Below are 21,144 nucleotides of genomic sequence, written 5' to 3'. Positions count from 1 at the left end.
GCGCTATCGCACGTGGCTTCCCTATCAATTCTCTGCAATATCACAACGCTTCAGGAGTTCTTCACAGAAAATAAATATCTTTCCATCCACCAGCACTAACAACGTCCCTCACCACCAGTTATAGTCACATAAGCTCTTTTGCACCACACATTTAGCCTTCAACAGTGTAACTTCAACCCTGATGAAGCTTGGAAACACAATACAGAAGATTACGAGTTTTGAATCTCTCATGAAAAGCATGGGCAACCCAAAAACATATTAGCTCAAATCATGGGAGATGTGGATACTTGCTGCATAGTGTGTAATCGTCACCCAGAATAAACCCTGTAACATACAACAACTCAATGCCCAATTCACAATCACAAAGGAGATACCACAGCAATACACTTCACTACTCCAGACACAATTATCTGGCTTAACCATCTAAATATAAAAAATTGTTGCTCTACATTTAAATGGGTCATACAAAAAAGAACAAGTGTCCAAAGTTTTGGAGTTTGACCTAAGGATTCTCAAATACAGCCCCGGGGGGGGGGGGGGGGAAGATTATTTTAAAGTTGCTAGATTCTGTCAACTTCACCTCTTTCAAAACATATAAAATCTGAGCTCAGATTCAAATAATTTCATCAGGAGCTAAACCGCTCAAGGGTCACCCCATCAGGCCTTTGGGAAAATTAAATTAAAACATTATTTCAAGAAGATTTTGCTTCTCTAATTCTGGCACTTAATTGATTACACTGAGTATATGAAGACAGGGCTGTTAACAGGACTGTTTGCCTTCAAATTTTCACACTAATATATCAACTTGAGTCCTACCATGGCCAGGAATTTGGAGACAGCCGGACAGTATATTTGCTAAAATCAGTCTCTGAGTACACAGGAATCTGTATTCAAATATTCTTGTAAACTAAGAAAAAGATATGCAAAAATTAGCTGACAAGGGGGTGTATTGGCGTGGGGGAAATGAAAGGGACAATAGTAAAAGATTTGGGACTGCACTAACAGGAGGGGCAAATGGAGTGAAGGGTAGGGCAAATGAAAGGGGCTGGGGATTTCAAGTGAGGAAGGAGGTGGGGCACATGGGAATGAGTGGCATGGGGCTGTAGGACAAAAAAGAAGCAAGAACAGCTTTTGTGACCATATCAAAGGGTGGTCTCTCCCTACTGCCCTTATGTGATATAAACTGGAATCTAGGGAGGACCTGCCTGCCCCATGGAATACTTACTGCATTGTCTGAGTATGCCGGTTCTAATAACTCACTAAGACTGTGGCTTCTCTAGTGAGTTTCCATGAGTGAACTGTAAACATCTGGCACAAAAAACTATTTTTTTTAATAATCCGTACGCTGAAATTATTTTTGAAAATTAAATAAATTATGTCTCTGAATGCTCACTGAGTAGGGAGGGGTAAGAAGGGTATGAGAGTTGGGGCAACGGGAAAGAGAGGACTAGGTCTGAAGTGGGAGATGGGAGTATATGGAGAGAGGGATAAATGGGAATAGGTGGAAGGAGAGAAAAGTAGGAGTGGAGGCTCAGGTAAAATGGGAGAGATAGGGATTAGGAAGAAATGGGAAGACACAGGTTGGGAAGAGTATGAGGGGTAGCACAGGATGTGAAGGGTTATGGAGTATGTCAGCTCTGAATTCTCCCTTTCTGTGTGTGTGCTGGGATCTCAGGGAACCCTATGCCCCATAGGAGTTTGGATTCCTTTCTCTGCCCACTTTGTGCTCTAGGGTCTGGATGAACCTGCTCTGGGTTCTCAGCCTCTCTCCCTGCTTCTCCATGTGGGCTGGGATCTGGGGGGAATAACGGGAACAAATTTATACACCTAAAATCCAGAAAACAAATAGCTGGAAGATGGGGTGGAAGAGCTGGACAGAATGGCTACATCTACACTAGCCCCAAACGTCGAAATGGCCACGCAAATGGCCATTTCGAAGTTTACTAATGAAGCGCTGAAATGCATATTCAGTGCTTCATTAGCATGCAGGTGGCCGCGGCGCTTCAAAATTGATGTGGCTCGCCGTCGCGCAGCTCGTCCCGACAGGGCTGCTTTTCGAAAGGACCCTGCCTATTTCGAAGTCCCCTTATTCCCATCTGCTCATGGGAATAAGGGGACTTCGAAGTAGGCAGGGTCCTTTCGAAAAGCAGCCCCGTAGAGACGAGCCGCATCAATTTCGAAGCACCGTGGCCGCCCGCATGCTAATGAAGCGCTGAATATGCATTTCAGCGCTTCATTAGTAAACTTCGAAATGGCCATTTGCGTGGCCATTTTGAAGTTTGGGGCTAGTGTAGACACGGCCAATGTGCGAGAAAAGGGACCCAGTGTGGAGGAGGAATGGACTGGGTGAACAGGGCATGGCTAGGGAAGCAGGGGTTGGAGCCCCAGCTAAAGGTAGGTAGCAGGAGTTAGGGACCTTGTTCAGCGTGCAGGTTGGACTACATAACCAAAGTAGCACCTGGGCCTTAGGCCTTCAATAAGCTGATGCCCGTGATATGCTACTCAAAATACAAGGTAGAAGACAACAAGAAACAAATGCTAGCGGGGTAGACTACATATTACAAGGAGTGGTTGGGGCAGGATGTGGGGAAGAGATGCACACCAATCTTCTCTCACACACTTAAAATTAAACAACAATCAAATCTGCCAAGGTTTTAGGATGTAGAAATCTCAACATTGGTCTTTCATTAGCCCTGTTAATAAATACTCACTGGAAACTTATCATTGCATGGCCAGATTATTACCTAACCACAGCAGTTTATCAAGAGCAAGCCCAGGTTATTTAAATGACCACTAACTCCTAACAATATTTCTCTTCCTGCTTAAAATGTAGGAGATGATATGGCAAAAAAAAACTTAACACAGAAAGAAGAACGCTCAGTTATAGCTCGTGCCATTCCAGAACATTGCGTTCAGCAAAACTTAATCATCTGAAAAGAGAGTAGTTATTAATGGTTTGCAGTCATGCTGGAAGAGCACAACAAGTAGAGTTCCACAACAGTCTGTTTTGGGACCAATTCTATTCAATATCTTGATCAATGATTTAGATATTAGCATATAGAGTAGCCTTATTAAGTTTGCAGATGATACCAAGCTGAGAGGAGTTCCAAGTACTTTGGAAGACAGGGTCAGAATTCAAAATGATCTGGACAAACTGGAAAAATGGTCTAAGGTAAACAGGATAAAGTTTAATAAGTACAAATGTGAAGTACTCCACTTAGGAAGGAACCATCAGCTTCATATATATGAAATCAGAAGCAACTGTCTCGGAAGGAGTGCTGCAGAAAGATTTAGGAGTCAGAGCGGACCACAAGCTAAATCTGAGTCAACTGTGTAATACTGTTGCAAAAAAAGCAAATGTGATTCTGGGATGCATTAACAGGAGTGCTGAGAGCAAGACACAGGACGTCATTCTCCTCTACTCAGCGCTCATTAGGCCTCAGTTGGAATACTGTGTCCAGTTCTGGGCACCACATTTCAAGAAATATATGAAGAAATTGGAGAAGGTCCAGGGAAGAGCAACAAAAGTGATTAAAGGTCTAGAGAACATGAGCTATGAGAGAAGACTGAAAGAACCAGGCTTGTTTAGTTTAGAAAAAGAAGACTTGGAGACATGAAAGCGGTTTTCAAGTACCTAAAAGAGGATTATAAGGAGGAGGGAGAAAAATTGTTCTCATTGGCCTCTGAGGATAGGACAAGGAGCAATGGACTTAAACTGCCGCAAGGGAGATTTAGGTTGGACATAAGGAAAAACTTCCTAACTGTCAGGGTGGTTAAACACTGGAATAAATTGCTTAGGGAGGCTGTAGAACCTCCATCATTGGAGATATTTAAGAGCAGGTTAGACAGATACCTACCGGAGATAGTCTAGATGGTGCTTGGTCCTGCCTTGAGGGCAGGGTACTGGACCCGAACACCTCTCTGGGTCCCTTCCAGTCCTACTGTTCTGTGATTCTATGAAAGCTATTAAATACAGAGGTATGGCAAATATGTGCCCACATAACCTTAATTAACTCAGCCCTCTTTCAATAATGCTCCAAAATCCCCATAATGTACACTCTCATACTCTGCTATTTTACCGTAATCAACAAATATCTGCACGTGCCATATACTCAAACATTGAGCCTTCTCATCTGACAAAATAACAGACTTACAAAATTTAACAACCCCTGCAGACTTGCACACAAGATATCACTTAAACCTGTATCTTCCTATACTTCTCATTAAATTCACAGGCTGTACTCATGTCCCACCATGGCAAGAAAACCCAGTGCCTTGTTACTATTAGCAATCAATGCAATTCTAAAGAGAAACGATGCATGCTTGCACCTCAGGACACACACATATCTTAGTTGGAGCCCACATAAAAGAGCCTAGATCCAGCCCTTTCATATCATAAAGGCAGTTCCAATTTGTGCATGCTACTTGAATTTATTCCTCCACTATTCAATGCAGCTACACCGAACAATGTGAATGCAGCTGGAAAGGATGTAAATAATTTCCAGGGGCTATTACCAGCATCAGGGTGCAAAGTGATGGCTGAATGGGCATTTATCACAATTTTGTATTCACTGATTTTCAGAAGTTTGTCAGTCATTGAACCTGATGTTCTAGAATGATATGAGCTGTCACCAAGCAACCTTAACACTGCATTAATGATGTTTTTTTGCCACATACACAGACAATAACTATTTACCTAAACTATAGTCCTCAGGAAACATCATTCATATAACTATACATCCAATTCTGTCTCATCCTGAGATGACATCAGAAAAGCTGTTCTGACATACTTCTTTACAGGCAGAAACTCACAAGATACCAAAAACTGATGGGCTGTGTCTACACTTGCTTTGCTCTTTTGAAAGAGGCATGCAAATGAGGGAAATCAAAAATGCAAATGAGGTGTAGATTTGCCTGTCTGGCACCCTATTTGCATACTCTGATTTCGAAATAGCTTCTTTCGAAAGAAGAAAACCAATGTAGACACTGCTCTTTCAAAAGGAAACCCCATCTATGAAAGAATCCTTCTTCCCATAAAGAAAGGGAAGAAGGATTATTTTGAAGATGGGGTTTACTTTCAAAAGAGCAGTGTCTACACTGGTTTTCTTCTTTCAAAAGCAGCTATCTTGAAATCAGAATATGCAAATAGGGTGCCAGGTAGGCAAATCTGCACCTCATTTTTGATTTCCCTCACTTGCATACCTCTTTCGAAAGAGGAATACAAGTGGAGACACAGCCTCGGAGTTGCTCCTTCATGGTGAATTACTTCTTTGCCACCTACAAGCAACTTCCCATGTTTCTTATGCAGAACATGGCACAATGCCTAGTGCACTAGGTGCAGTAAGCTAAAAATGAGGATTTTTTGGTCTTTTTATCACACATCAGATAGTGCTGTTGCTAGAGGCAGGATGCCAGTTGAGACAAAACGGTCTAAATCTCTACCAGTATGGCAATTTCTATGCTCCTATAAAAATAAAGGGCCACATTTGTGAAGAGTTGAGGGTTCTGAGCCTCTCACTAGAGCACACCCTATATAGGAAGATAAAAAAAAAGTCTTAACTCAATCACTAATTTGAACCTATGGTTAACAAGGAAGCGACATCACTCTGAGTACTTTTCAAATATGGTTCTTTGCAAGAAGCTGCCTTCAACTCCTAAGTCCTTTTACTTTGGCTATGCTGTTTTAATGTAGTACTCTTATTTACAATATTACTTTCTCTGAATATCCAATGAAATATTTTCTATAATGGAATAAACCATCTGAATAATCTGATTGGCTAACAGTGATTTAGACAGGAGATTATCATAGAGAACATGCTCAGAAATATGCTATCACCCAATTTACAAGAAACACATTAACCCAAGTGGAAAGAATACAAGAGGTGGTTAGCTATGTCTTCCTATCACACAAAAAATTAAACTATTTTCACATAATGTTTATTTTCCATATGTATAGCTAATTTAATACTGAAAGATATTAAACTGGTGTAAACATCAAAACCAATACACTTTTAAATAAACCTCTCCTTCCAGAAGCACTGGTGATTAAAAACAGTCCAGTGTTCATGTGATACATGATGTATCAGGACAACTCTTCCACTACCACCAAAATCCTATTTTAGAAATGTTGATTTCTTGTGTTAATTTAATACCTTAAGTCACAATCATGAAAGCTTTCCATTTGCTCACTGAAGTCCTCCTGCAAGGATCAGCTTGCAGCATCAAATCAGATACGATAATATTAAATTGGGAAGGAAAACAAACAACTTGAATTGTCTGTTTACTTTTTGCATTTCACTCACATCTAATGAAAAAGTTTAATTTTTGTCTCTAGCTAGTTTCATCTTCTGTCTCTTGTCCACTAGTACACATTTGATAAATCAAATAAGTTTTTTATATTTTGTAAGGTTTAGAAAGTTTTTAATACAATATAATTGACTGTCTAGGCAGGAGTACTGTGGAAAGGGTTTAGGGGTCATAGTTGACAAGCTAAATCTGAGTCAACAGTATGATGCTGTTAAAAAATAGCAAACACAATTCTAAGATGCATTAACAAAAAAGCGTTGAGAGCAAGACACAGGAAGTCATTCTTCTCCTCTACTCAGCACTCATTAGGCCTCAATTGGGCTATGTCTACACGGGCACAAACCTTTGAAATAGCCATGCTAATGGCCATTTTGAAGATTACTAATGAGGTGCTGAATTGAATATTCAGTGCCTCATTAGCATTAGGGCCCTTCCGGCCACAGCACCTCAAAAGAGCCACTTTTAAATGCCCGTGGCTTGGTGCAGCTATACGGGGGTCCTTTTTGTAAGGACCCCACACATTTCAAAATCCTCTTATTCCATTCAGCTGAGCAGAAAAAAGGGACTTTGAAATGTGTGGGGTCCTTTCAAGAAGGACCACTCATGTAGCCACGGAAGCATCCTAATGCGAATGAGGTGCTGACTATTCAATTCAGCACCTCATTAGTAATCTTCAAAATGGCCATTAGCATGGCTATTTCGAAGATTTGTGCCCATGTAGACACAGCCCAATTGAGGCCTAATGAGCACTGAGCAGAGGAGAAGAATGACTTCCTGTGTCCTGCTCTCAACACTTCTGTTAATGCATCCTAGAATCCTGTTTATTATTTTTCAACAGCATCACACTGTTGACTCAGATTTAGCTTGTGGTCCACTATGACCCCTAAACCCTTTCTGCAGTAGTCCTGCCTAGACAGTCAATGCTAATGCCCGTTTCAAAGATTTGTGCCTGTGTAGACTCAGCCTTGGAGTACTGTGTCCAGTTCTGAGCACCACTTTTCAAGAAAGATGTGAAGAAACTAGAGAAGGTCCAGAGAAGAGCAACAAAAGTGATTAAAGGTCTAGGGAACATGAGCTATGAAACAAGACTGAAAGAACTGGGCTTGTTTAGTTTAGAAAAAGACTTAGAGGGGACATGAAAGCGGTTTTCAAGTACCTCAAAGAGGGTTACAAGGAGGAGGGAGAAAGATTGTTCCCATTGGCCTCTGAGCATAAGACAAGGAGCTATGGGTTTAAACTGCAGTAAGGGGGGTTTAGGTTGGATGTGAGGAAAAACTTCCTGTCAGGGTGGTTAAACACTGGAATAAGTTGCCTAGGGAGGTTGTGGAATCTCCATCACTAGAGAAATTTAATAAATAGACATTTGTTGGGGATGGTCTAGACAGTGCTTGGTCCTGCCATGAGGGCAGAGAACTGGATTTGATGACCTCTCAAGGTCCCTTCCAGTCCAGTGTTCTCTGATTCTATGATGATCTAGATTTCTCCTCAAAACTGACTGTCAGTGTCTATTTAACACTGGAAATGTAATTTAAAAAAACTACACTTCAACTTCTCTTTTTACAATGGGCACTCATGACCTTTAACTGACATGGAAGAAACTGCACTGACTTACTTTACCTCTTATATTATGTAGCTACGTAATCATATACACATAAGTAGACAGCAGAGTTTCACCATAAATCTACTTTTCTAAAAGCAACTCAAGTGATTCCAATGTAACTGTTACATGTACAAACAAAAGGGTGAGAAGTATTCAAACTTAAGGATAAAGCAGATGAATCGGTATTGAATGCAAGGACTGAAGTCTTTAAATCACAATTTGAGGACCTCAGTAACTCTGCCAGAGTTTACAGGACTATGACATGAGCGAGTAGGTAAGGTTCTGTGTCCTGCAGTGTACAGGAGATCATACTACATTATCATGATCATCCCTTCTAGCCTCTACAACTGAGTTGAACATAAAGAACAGCAGCAAAGACTGATAATCACTTTATACTTCCACTGTGTGAAAAAAAAATCTGTATTATTTTAACAAAACAAAGATTTAAGAGGGATAGTATCATGCATTAAAAGCTATTAGAAGACAAAGCCACTAAAACCAGACAGTGAATGTTAAAAAGACTTATAAAGTGAAAGGTCAAGAACAGTGGAAAAACTAATTAGACTTATCTAAATATGTGCTTATCATTGCAAGTAACACTGAAGATCAACTGAATTGTCAACTGAAAACATTTTTTCTATGTCTTCAGTTAATTTTATGTACTTAAAAGCACTTTGCATATAGGCAGTTTCCCATGTACAGTTAGTTTCCAGTTGTCTGTGTAAGATCTTTCTTTATAAAGCTACAAAAACTGACTGTGAGAACAGAGAAGTAAACTTGATTTAACAAAACATTTTTGTTTCAAATTGCACAGCTACCACATTGACTAAAGCCCATAAAACAGTAAGACCTGAAGGCTGCAACATGGTCCCTAATCTACAGTTTATTACATTTTTAACATAAACATAATTAAAAATAAGAGGGAACAGGTTTATTCTATTTTTATCCACTGATATGCCCTCTCATTTAAAAACCAAAACTGAGTGCTGTTGATAGTCACAGAAAGGGCTACTTGGGTACCATCACGAGGCCTTTGGACCGAGAAACAGAAATTGGTCCAAACAAAGATATCTTACCCACAATATATGTAACAGTTTCTATAAAAGCTATTGTGTCCATTAATGCATTAATTTAGGAGTGGTAATTCAACGTCTGACCACATTCTCACTAGTTAGTAAATAAAATATTTTGTTATATTCCATGAAATTGTGCTAAATAGAGCATGCTGTCCTCATGAAAATAAGCACAAAGTTATCAAGTCCTCATTGACTTCAAAGAGCACGTTAGTGCACACAAGACATGGAGGTTAGACATGAGCGTTCCTGACCCGCACACTCAACAACATTATAAAAGGGACTTTCCATTGCAAACCAAACATATTCCACCTGCACCCCATTTGGACGCTGCCGATCACTCCAGCGCGCTCCCTAGGTTTGTCTGATGCGCTGTTGATCGCTGACGCAGCTGTAAGGGGCACCCTGCCTTACTTTGCTCAAAGTGTACCGAGCGCATTCAGTTCCGCCTGAAGCGGGGGAAAAGAGAGGGCCGGAGGAGGAAGCAAACGACAACGCAAAACACCACAATCTTCCTAGCCACCCTCCAGCGGTGCCTCCTACCTCCCCCCCCGCCCCTCGCCGGCCACCAGGCCCCGTGCGAGGCTGTTTGACAGCTCCCGGGGAAAGGCAGCTCCCACTTTCAACACACTCCGGGGCTGGGCTGGCTGCAGGAAATTGTTGTCTAAACTTTGCCTGTGTGGCTGCGCCGAGCGAGGGTGTTCGCGGGGCCCAGTTGGGGCGAGCTCGAGCCTCCCTCTGCCGAGAGGGGCTCGGCAGAACTCAGCGCCGACCCCGGCTGGCGCAGGGCGAGCCCTGGAGGAGGGGGAGAGCCGCCGCAGGGCGGCGGGGAGAAAGGGAAAGAGGAGGGGGCAGCGCTGGGAAGGGGGGCCAACGGGTGGGAGGCGGAAAGGAAGAGACAAGTGGAAAGGACGGCCAGGAGGCGGCCAGAGGTGAAAGGGAGCGAGCGGCGAGAGGAAGGCAGAGCGCCCCGGGCGGAGGGGGAGAGAGACGAGGAGGAGGAGGAGGAGGAGGAGGAGGGGGGGGGGGAGAGGGGAAGGGACCCTCCCAAAATGGCCCTGGGCAGAGGGGCGGGAGCCCCGGGCGCGAGCCCGTGGTGACAGCTCTGCCGGCCCCCGGCCCCCTCACCCGCTCCGAACTTACTTCTTTCTGGCTCTCTGGAAAGGGGAAGCGCCATCTTTGCGAGGCCGGCCCCTAGGTCTTTTGTCTGTGGCTGCTGCTGGGGGGGGAGCGCCGGGCTCGGGGGTCTGCTGCGGCGGCGGCTCCGCCACCCCCACGACTAGACTCTTGTCCTCCGTTGACATCCTAGTCAGCAGGACGAGAGAGACACATGGATAAGGAGGAGGGTGGCGACGCGGATCCCGATGCTCCTCCTGCTCCCGATGAGCCTCTCCGCCTCACCTCCGCCTCCTCCACCTCCGCCTCGCATCGCTGGCCTCAGCCGCCGCCGACCAGCGCAGGTAGCAGGGGGAGCGGCATGGGGAGGGCGGCGGAAGGGGCTCACGCACAATAACCGCCCCGCGGAGCGGGCTCGCCTGGGCCGGGGTGTGGGGGGGGTAGAAAGGCGCGGCGGGGCGCCCCGCTCAGAGGCCCAGGGAACCAGCGCTTCCCGGCTGCGGCGGCCGCCGCTTCATTGTACGCGGCGTCCTCCCCCTGGCGGCGCCCCCGGGGGCGGAGGAGGGGCAGGCGGCGGCCGGGGCCGCGGAGGGAGGAAGTTTTGACAGCTCCAGCTGTTGTGTGTGCCGGGGGCAGAGTCCGGCCGGGCCCCGCTCCCCGTCGGGCCGGGCCGGGCGCAGGAAGTTTGCTTGGGGACGGGAGGGCGGAGGGGGAAGCCCGGGGCCTGCGGCTGGCGAGGGATCCCGGTGCGGCGACGGCAGCCCTGGTGTGTAACCCCCGTCAGTGCGACACATAGACACAGCGCCACTCACCCGCTTCGCCTCCCCTCCCCCCTCGGGCCCCACACTGCGCCTGCCCGGCCCGCCCGCCCACCGCCCGTCCCACAGCAGACACCCCTGCGACGCGCCGCCGACGCTGACCTCACGGGCTCGCTTGTCTCTGCCGGGCTGGCGGCGGCTACGGGGAAAGTGCGGAGCCCCGGAGCTGGGACTGGGCTCCGAGCGCGGAGCGTGCGACACCCCCTGCGCTCAGCCCCGCCGCGGCTGCGGGCGGCTCCCGGGGGCCCCGCCCTGGCTGAGCAAACACGTACCTGGCCGGAGCTGCTCTCGGGCTGCCGGGGAGGAAATTCAGCTCTCGGCTGCAGCCCCGTGAGCTGGGTTAGTTCAAGTGATTCGAGTTCATCCGGATTCGCACCCGAGTGGCGCAGCGCAGAATGTAGCCCACAGTGCACCCAGCTGGCCGCTCCCTTGCCAGGCGCTCCGGGACACACGTGTGCGCCTTACACGGCGGCGGGGGGAAGCCGCACACATCACACCGACGCACCCAGGGTCTATTTTGATACACAGACAGGGAGCCCAATGGCGATTGTTCCTTGGGCAGCCTCCCGCTGCGCTCCCCTCCCCTCCCCTCCCCTCCCCTCCCGGCCCAGCCCCGGGCACGTCTGTGGCAGCGCTTCCCCTGGGCGTTGGGCGGTGTGCACGCAGCGCTCAGGGCCCCAGAGCTGAGCCAGCCTCTCTGGCATGTGCTCGAGCAGCGGAGTCGGGGAGCTCAGCTCGCGGCGTTCGGGCCTCGGAGACGGGAACAAAGTCTGGGCAGCGGGGAAGGTTTCCAGCAACTCCGTTAGTAACAGCTGCGGCTGCTGGGGGTGCTAATCTCTCGGTTTGGGCCCCCCGGGACAGGGCCTAGCTGGCGGCCTGCCCGCCCCGATTCACTGGGGCTCAGCGCGGGGGGTTAAGGCTCATTATGACAGGATTTAACGCGCCCTTCAGCCTGCTGGAGGCTGGCTCTGAGGAGATACCCGGCGTGGTGCCCCCATGCCCGGGGACAGGGCGAGGAGCCGTATGAACGCTGGGAACGTCGGCCGGTTACCTGCCTTATTTACCCCAGCGGCGGAGCGCACAGCTGGACTTTCATCCCGGCTCCGCCCCAAACGCGCTGTCCTGCTGGGAGACTGGCAGGAAGGCAGGAGACGCCTCCTCCTGCTTTGCTCCTGCCCTGGAGCCAGCCCTCACTTCCCTGCCTTTGAAAGTAAGTCAGTTGTGCAGAGTTGAACGTGCCCCTCTTGCCGGGAAGCACTTTGGTGTATTTTCAGAGGGGTAGCCAGTTTAGCCTGTAATTTCACAAAATGCAACAGTCCTTGTGGGCCTTATCCAGGAAGCTCGTTACCTAATGAATAAATTGGTTAGTCTTTGAGGTGCCGCAGGGCTGCTTGGGTTTTGGTATATGTGTTTCTGTTGTGGATAGATTGACTGCCTCATGCCACCCAACAACGTCCTTTCCCCTGTGGGCTGCTCCTTTGCAACTTGCTAGAATATTTTAAGAGACCACAAGAAACAGTCAACTGTCCAGTCTGAGGGAGGGTCAGTCTCTCCCCTTTCACAATCACATTTACCTTTTTCCCAGGTGAACCTGGTGCTGTTTCTCCTTTAAGATCGTAAATGATTCACATCACATGACATGCACCTAATGTCATGTATGATAAAGAAAATCCTACAGTGTTTGATTCATATGTGTATAGGTAACTCATATTTTGCATGTACAAGTTAGAAACTTTGCTAAGGAGATTTGGTACTTATCGCTACAAAAGACCCCAAATAAATAATCTCAGAGAAAACTTGTAAAGTTCTGTAGTGTGCTATGTTCCTTATTTTAGATTTTTTGCCTTATTTTTGGCTCCTGTTTATTGAGAAGAATGGTCTTACCTGTGAAATTAACATATAGACACAACAGGGATATAGATAGTATTTTGAAATGTGTATTTGCACTGGCTGATGTGTTGTCTTTACCCGCACACACTATGCCCAGGATTTCCCACAGCAGCCTGCCATTGCACACAATTTGGCCACTAATGAAGTGGGAGCAGATAAAGCAATATCTGTCACCAGTCTCTGAGCAAAGAACAAAACTAAAAAAAAAAAAATCCTCTTCTTTCCTCTTCCCAAAAAAATTCCTGTTAGCTACCTTCAGAAATATTGCAAAAATAAAATATTAACTTTTTTTACATCAAGATAGCTGCCTCAGTGTAAAATGCCAGCGTAGACATGGCACTCAGGCTACCATGATCAAGCTGAACAGACATTGTCAACTCTGGCCCTCACCTTGACTGAGATTCCCTCTTTAAACCTTCCTCTGGAACCCCACCACTTATGCATCTGAGGAAGCAGGTCTTTGCCCATGAAAGCTTATGTTCCAAAATATCTGTTAGTCTATAAGGTGCCACACAACTTCTCGTTGTTTTTGAAGATACAGACTAACTCATCTGCCCCTCTGATGCTAGTTGAGATCATCGCTATAATCCCCAGGGTTTACTTCAACTATTTACAATGGGGTAGAAAATCCTATTGTTGTACTTTTTATTTGAGTTATGACAGCACTTAAGGACCCCAATCTAGCCCAGGATTTCATTTTGCAGGTGCTGTACGTACACTGAATAAAAAGATGGTCCCTGCTCCAACAGGCTTAAAATCCAAGGACCTTGTCATCACAAGGATTTTACATGAAGGCCACATCTATGCTACAAACTTTTGTCAAGATAGCTGTGTCCGTCAGGGATGAAATGAACATGGTTTACCATTGATGTAGCTGTGCCAGCACAAGTCTCTATTGTAGATGTAGCTATACCAGCCAAACTGCGCTTTTGTCAGTAAAACTTATTTAATTTCGAGGGAATAAAACATATATACAGGCAAAAATGCAGTTTTGCTGGTATAAACTGCATAGCACTTTCCCTGTATAGTGTACTGGTATAGCTGTACTGATAAAATATTCAAGTATAGACATGTCCCCTAACCCTGAGTTAGTGATCTTGATTTAAAAGAACACTCTTTTTGCAGTAAATGCACAGCCTTAGCTTAGGCAGCACCCTGCATTTTAATGGATGTTAAGAAGGCTTTTCTTTTGTAGTAAACTGAGCTGAAATAATGTAATTAAAATACATATTTTGCCTATCAAGTCAGAACTTCTTTGAAAGTGCCAGCTGAAGTTATAAACTCCCAACCCCCCTAAAAATAAGTATTTTCAGTGTTTGCACAATTGGTTTCAGCTATAACTGAGAGCCCTGCAAGACTATTAAAACAAAGCACATTTACAAATGTAAACACCTCTAACGTTGTTTTGATGCACTTAATGACAAAATAAGGCATAAACAAGAGTGAAGGAAAGATGAGATCCTGTTGTGGAAGCCATTAAAGAAACATGAGAACTGCTATGTAAATACTATTGTGTCATTATAGCATTAAAAACAGTATTGTGCAACAAAAATAATGAGGAATCAGGTGAATCAAGGAACTAGTATTGGGAGACAGATACTTTCTCCTTCATGTCACTGGTTCGGTACCAGATAAAGCTAATGATTGTTCGCTACCCTATATCAAATGAGTTAAGCTTTAATTTTGGCTTCTTCGGGATATGCATCTGCTTGGCCACATCCACAGGATGAATGATGGAAGGATTCCAAAAGACATCCTGTATGGTGAGCTAGCCTCTGGCAAAAGACCTCCCGGACGCCCCCAGTTGCGCTACAAAGATGTCTGCAAGAGAGACCTCAGAGCGGTCGACATCGAGCTGGACAACTGGGAAGAACTAGCAGACGACCGCAGCAGATGGAGGCAGGGGTTACACAGGGGCCTTCAGAAGGGCGAGATGAGGATCAGACAGCTAGCAGAGGAGAAGCAAGCTCACAGAAAGCACACTAAGGACTTGCCAAACACTCACCACATCTGCAAGAGATGCAGCAAGGACTGTCACTCTCGTGTGGGTCTTCATAGTCACAGCATATGCTGTAAAGGAAGTCCTCAATTGAAACTATAAAGTGCGCGATCCATAGTCTATGCAGACTGAAGGATGCCTCGTACTACTACACTAGGATTTAAGGCAGGATAATTAACATTTTAAAAGTCTCCTGTAGGAAATACACTGTGCCTTTAACAGATGCTAAATTGATCAAATGAAAGCCTAGTGGAGCACTGGCTAGCTAACCCATTGCCAAACATCTAAGCATGCATCTTAATTAGTACTAAGAGTGTTTTTCAGTCTTGTTAAGCTAAGTCAGTTGGGATATGGTGATGGAAACACACTTTTTTATCCATCAAGGGCAGGTCTACATTGAAACCACTGCAGTGGCACAGCTGTACCAGTGCTGTACTTCATTGAAGTTGCAGCCTGTGTTTACATGAGGGCTTTTCCTGTCCACTGTGTCTAAACTGCGGAGTACTGTCAGCAAAAGATATGCAAATTCTGCTCTGCAGTTCTGGTGGGAGAGGCTTTCCTGACATATGGCCTGGAAGTGATCTTGGAAAAGTGGACACGTTTGGATGTGGCAGACTTCTGTTGGGAGACTTCTAGTCTTCTGACAAAAGTCTGCAGCCTAGACATAGCCATTGGTGTTCCACCTGCACAAGACTGCTTCTACACTGTCACTGTACCGTCGGAGATGCCATGGTAATGAGGCAATTTGAAGCATGATAATGAGGCACTAATGTACATATTCAGTGCCTCATTAGCATAATGGTAGTCATGCAAATTTCAAAGTGCAGGCTTCAAATTGCAGATTGACAGTGAAGAAGGGGGCAGCTTTGAAATAAGCACTCCCCTTCGACATTCCCTTACTCTGATCTAGTTTTGTGGGAGTGAGGGAATGTCAAAGTGCGGCACTTATTTTGAAGCTGCCCTGTCTTCACCGTCAATCTGCAATTCGAAGTATACACTTTGAAATCTGTACAGCCTCCATTATGCTAATGAGGTGCTGAATATACACGTTAGTGCTTCATTAGCCTGCTTTGAATTGCCTCATTACCATGGCACCTCTGATGGGAGAGTGAGAGTGTAGAAGCAGCTCAAGAGTGGTAGCTCTGTCAATGGGACAAGCCTTCCTGTCGACATAGCGCTATCTGCACTGGAGATTAGGTTGGTTTAACTCAAGACTTGGCAACCAAGACAGGAAGAAGAGCCATTTTTTCCAATCTGGTAAAAAACTCAATAATTCAAGAGCTGCAATGCATGTGCATACGAGATGGTCCTTAATAAATAACATCAAACCATACTTTGTATAACCCCTATTTTAAGAACTGTGCACGCGCAATGATTTGTAATGCGATACATGATTACTGCAGGAGGTTCATAAATTTTTTACATATTCTGTTTCCTCACTCTTTAGGTGTGTCTCTGTACCATTGTCCTTCTGATTTTTACTCCCAAACGTACTCTCTCTCTGGAGGACAGTAAGGGGAGTTACCCAAAGTTTCGAGATCACATATCATTTGCTACTTAGATATGAGTTGTTCATTTTGGGGCTTTTAGACATTCACTGTTTATCAAAAATATCAGGAGGATTTTTGTTTTGTTTTGTTAATTTGCAATTATAGCATCAAGAGCCACAAAGAATTACTTAAAGAGCCGCAAGCTGCAGATCCTTTGTTTAACTGCATCTTTCCAGGGTGTGGATTTTTCACTCTTCTGAGCAACGTTAGTTACACCAAACTATTTTCCTAGCATAGACCTGGTCCAAGATCCATAGGACCCTACTATATTCCCACTTGGTTTTCATTTAATCAGTTTGGCATCTTTTAAAAGCAGAATATTTTGTCTACATTAGCCTTTTAAATGTTCTTTAACATGTATTGACATCATACCTTTACACCTTAGTGTAAAAAAGACTTTAGGAATTTTAGGTTTTGTCACCACAAGAAAGCTACAAGAAGCTAAAGTGTGAATGTAAACCAGTAGCTATACAAGTATAAACCCATGTAGAAGAGGGCCTTTTTTGAGGGAGGGAGGAAGGGAGGGGCTTAAGATAACTAAATAAGACACCATAAGATATATGCTGGGGTATAACTGTAGCTATACTATAACCATATCAATTCAACAGGTAAAATTTTCCTGCATCGACAAGGCCTTAAACAACAGTGTCTTTCAGGATTGTGAGTTTTGCAAGTGTTTCTTCCATTATAAACACTTAAAATACTAAGGGTGTGTCTACACTTGCATTACTCTTTCAAAAGAGGTATGCAAATAAGGTAAATCAAAAATGCAAATGAAGTATAATTTTGTGTATTTGGCACCTCATTTGCGTATTCTTATTTTGAAAGAGCTTCTTTCGAAAGAAGAAAGGCAGCGTAGATGCTGCTTTTTCTAAAGTAAACCCATCTTTGAAAGAATCCTTTTTCCCTTTATTTAATGGAAAGAAGGATTCTTTCGAAGGTGGGGTTTACTTTCTAAAGAGCAGCATCTACACTGGCTTTCTTCTTCCAAAATAAGAATATGCAAATGATGAACCAGATATGCAAATTTATACCTGATTTGCATTTTCATTAACCTCATTTGCATACTTCTTTCGAAAGAGGAATGCAAGTATAGACGCACCCTAACAGTATAACTTGCTTACAATTAAATCTTCCTATTTATAACTAATGTATTTTCTATATTAAGATGCAGAAAAAGGTTATTCCATACACATCCTGACCTTAATCCTATAAATGCTTAATTAAACATATAAGTAAATATATATGGGAATAGTCCCCTTGAAAGACTAAAAGTGCAGAAACAACATAATCCTCAGAATATCTTAAAGGTAGAAGTTTGTATTATCTCTTTTCATATGGAAAACATGACCAAATCAAAACTATGCGGTTCAAGAGAGAGCTGTTAAACATTGAAGTTAATTCTGATTTTCATTCTGTTGTGGAGAAGCATCATGGGTGGGCACAGCTGCATGAAGTAAGGATGGAGTCCTCTTCTTTTTGATTTTCCTGACTTGTGAAAATTTGTGTCCTGATGGCAGTTGGTGGTGTAAGGCCACAGGATCGTGGCACTGCAACCCTGACCACCTTCACTAACAGCTGTTGGTGGGCCTATCCTCTGTAAATTTATTTAATTATTTTTTAACCAACTTATATTTTGATCTTCAAAACACCTGCTGGAAATGAGTGCTGCAGACTGCACTGTTTGAAGAAGTTCCCTTTCCTTGTTTTAAACCTGTTGCCTACTAACTTCCTTGGGTGTTCTCTAGTTCCTGTATTACGTGAAGGAGTAAGTAACACTTCCTGATTCACTTTCTCCATACCACCCATGATTTTAGACTTTTATCATATCTACCTTTTTCTCAGATGAACAGTCCCCATTGTTTTACTCTTTCTTCCTGTGGAGTCTGTTTCGTATCCAAACTAATTTTCACTGGCATTCTCTGCACCTTTTCCAATTCAAATGCATCTTTTTTGAGATGGAGTGACCAGACTGCATGCACTATTCAAGGTGTGGGAATACTTTGGATTTATATAGTGGAATTTTAATATTTTCTATTTTGTTAGCTGTTTCTTAATGGTTCCCAACTTGCTGTTAATTCTTTGACTGCCATTGCACATTGTGTTAAGTGTTTTCAAGATGGCTCCAAGTTCCCTTTCTCAGTAGTAACAGCAAATTTAGACACCATGATTTTATGTGTATATTTGAGTATATTTTTTTCAGTGTGCATTACTTTGCACTTAACAGCATTGAATTTCATCTGCCATTTTGTCACCCATTCCCACAATTTAGCACAGTCCCTTGGTAACCCTTCTCAGTCAGCTTTGGACTTAATTGTCTTTTGCCATCTCACTGTTCACCTGCTATTCCAGATCAGTTATGAATATATTGAACTGCAAAGGTCCCAGTACAGATCTTTGGGGGACCCCAATACTTACCTTTCTGCATTGTAAAAATGGACTATTTGTTGCTACCCTTTGCTTCTTATTTTTTAACCAGCTGTGCATCCAGGACAGATCCTTCTTGTCCCATGACTGCTAATTTTGCTTCTGAGGGACCTTGTCAGAAGGCTTTCTGAAAGTCTACACTGTAGTAACTGGATTACCCTTGTCCACATGATTGTTGACTCCCTCAGAGTATTCTTATACATTGTTGAGGCATAATTCCCTTTTAGACAAGCCAAGGTGGCTCTTCCCTACTATATTGCGTTTATCTATGTGTTTGATAATTCTATTCTTTCATTTCATTTCATGAGTTTCAACCAATTTACTTCGGCCTGAAATTAGGCTTCTCTGCCTGTAAATAGCAGAATCAGCTCTAGAGTCTTTTTTAAAAGTATGTGTTACATTGGCTATCTTCCAATCATTGGGTATAGAGACTAATTTAAGTGATGGTTACACACTGTAGTTAGTAGTTCTGCAATTTCATATCTGAGTTCCTTCAGAACTTTTGGGTGAATGCCATCTGATCCTTGTGCAAGGCCATCCTTAGGTCTTCAGGAGCTCTATGCAAGACGAGCACCCGAAACCTCTGCAGTGGTGGGGGAGCTGTGCTCAGGTGTTTGGGGGCAGAAGCAGGCCAGAAAGGCTTGTGGGGGAACAGGAGGAAGGGGAATAGTGCCTCCCACCAGAGCTGCAGACTGGGAGATGGAGTAAGGTGCCAGAACAGTGGGGCCACTGAAGCTGGGGGGCAGTCAGAGCAGGGTGTGGTGGACTGGGAGGATTTGACTGCTGGACCTGGGAGGTAGAGCGGTGGGGGGTGAGTGCAGAGGGGCTGGGCAATTAGGCCAGGGCCAAGAGGTGGAGTAGTGGGGACTGAGGAGGTAGGGGATTGGGCCAGGAGGCCGGGCAGAGAGGAGCCCAGGGGACTGGGCCTGCTTGAGGCAGCATTGTCCTCTAGCAGTGCTAGGCATACACACACGCAGCATAGGGATTGCAAAGCAGTGCCCCAAATTTAGTAGTGCCCTACACAGCTGCTTATTCTGCATATGCCTAGGGATGGCTCTGTCCTTTTGACTGTTTACAGTCTATCAATTTGTACCAAAGCTTTCTCTAATGACACTTCAGTCTGGGATATTGCTTGAGATTATTACCTAAAAACAATGGCTTAGATGTGGGCATCTCCCTTACATACTGTATAATGAAACAAGTTGGAGACATTGCTCTCCATCTTATTTCATAGGAAGGAATAGCTTGCACATGATTATTGAGCAGGGGACATTATCTGCCTGTTAATGAACATACATTGTCATATATTGCCACCTGGCCAGGCCAGTAGCCTCTACCCACAGATCCCTAAGCAGACTGTGGCCAGGACTGGTGTCAAAAGCGGTTTATCTTTGAATTTTGATGTCAAGACAACCATATCTATGGGCAATAAGAGCAGTTTAACAGGGTAGCTGGTTCCTTATATGAAACTAGGTTCAAGGTCCCTACTCCAGTCTAGATTCTGTCAGTTGTGACAAGTAAGAAGCCTGGGCAGCTCCTGTGGGTTCTACAAGGTGAGTCAGGAGATGAGAGCTGATGGGGCAGAATGAGTTTGCGAGTGAAGGTTGATAGATGAGGAAGAAGAGGGATTTGCTGTCTAGTGTCTCTGAATCAGGCCTGGAGAGAGCTGAAAGCAGAGGCAGCTGCAGAGGGCAGTGTCTATTGCCTCTAAGTCAGACAGCCTGAGGGAAGGAGTGGAGTAAGGGAGAGGGGCTCAGTTAGTTGCTGATGCCTTCTTATGAGAGAGTAACCTTGAGGAACAGTGAAAGGGCTGAGCAGCTGTGCAAGCTGTACTGTAGTAAGAAGGGCTGGGGTCCTGGTCCTACACTGAAGGAGCTTAGCTGTGGTAGATGCTGGGGTATTGTGAGAAACAAGGACTAAACTACAGTGATATGTGCCATGTTTTGGGCTAGATATTGTGTAAGTAAGAGCCTGAAATGGAGCCCTTTGTCGTAGCCTAGAGGAAAACTGAGGCAAGAGGCCACTTGCAAGGCTTTGAGGAAGGAGGAGGACACCACATGTTTGCAAGCAGCATTTTGTTCTCATTGAGCAAGTATATTTATGGGATCATGACCCACGTGTTAGGGTCCAGCCAGAAGGTAGCTTTTTGTTTGTTAACGTTAATGATGCAAATGTTTCAGAACAACTTTCTCCATATACATTATAGAAGCAATGACAGTGTCTCCTTAGTTAAGACTGTGGTGAGATATGCATGAGATGTATGTTCTATTTTGGCCTCTGACAAAAATGTATTTTACAAGTCACAGACCCCTGAAGAAAACACGTTTTTAAATGAAAATCTGGGTGCATCCTTCATTACAATGGA

General features: G+C 44.6%; 1 protein-coding gene and 1 long non-coding RNA gene across 7 annotated transcripts in view; one reads left to right on the top strand and one right to left on the bottom strand.

Moving 5' to 3' along the window:
• KMT2C (lysine methyltransferase 2C) overlaps positions 1 to 11,416 on the bottom strand; it is a 346,453-nt gene extending 335,037 nt beyond the window's left edge. For 4 of the 6 annotated variants that reach the window (XM_074985090.1, XM_074985092.1, XM_074985091.1 and 1 more), the window contains exon 1: positions 10,123 to 10,283. In XM_074985090.1, coding sequence (XP_074841191.1) covers positions 10,123 to 10,283 — 161 coding nt within the window. Of the gene's footprint in view, positions 1 to 10,122; positions 10,285 to 10,380; positions 10,620 to 11,185 lie in introns of those variants that run through there. The other 2 variants (XM_074985089.1, XM_074985087.1) reach the window with 2 other exon arrangements.
• Positions 10,319 to 21,144, top strand: part of LOC142008127 (uncharacterized) — an 85,023-nt gene continuing 74,197 nt past the window's right edge. The window contains exon 1 of the long non-coding RNA XR_012644081.1: positions 10,319 to 10,439. This is a non-coding gene — a long non-coding RNA (uncharacterized LOC142008127). The remainder of the gene's footprint in view (positions 10,440 to 21,144) is intronic.

The sequence above is a fragment of the Carettochelys insculpta genome, chromosome 2 (genome assembly GCF_033958435.1).
Source record: "Carettochelys insculpta isolate YL-2023 chromosome 2, ASM3395843v1, whole genome shotgun sequence".
Taxonomy (NCBI): Eukaryota; Metazoa; Chordata; order Testudines; family Carettochelyidae; genus Carettochelys; species Carettochelys insculpta.
Note: the sequence above shows the minus strand (reverse complement) of the source record. Positions and strands in the feature narration are given on the sequence as shown.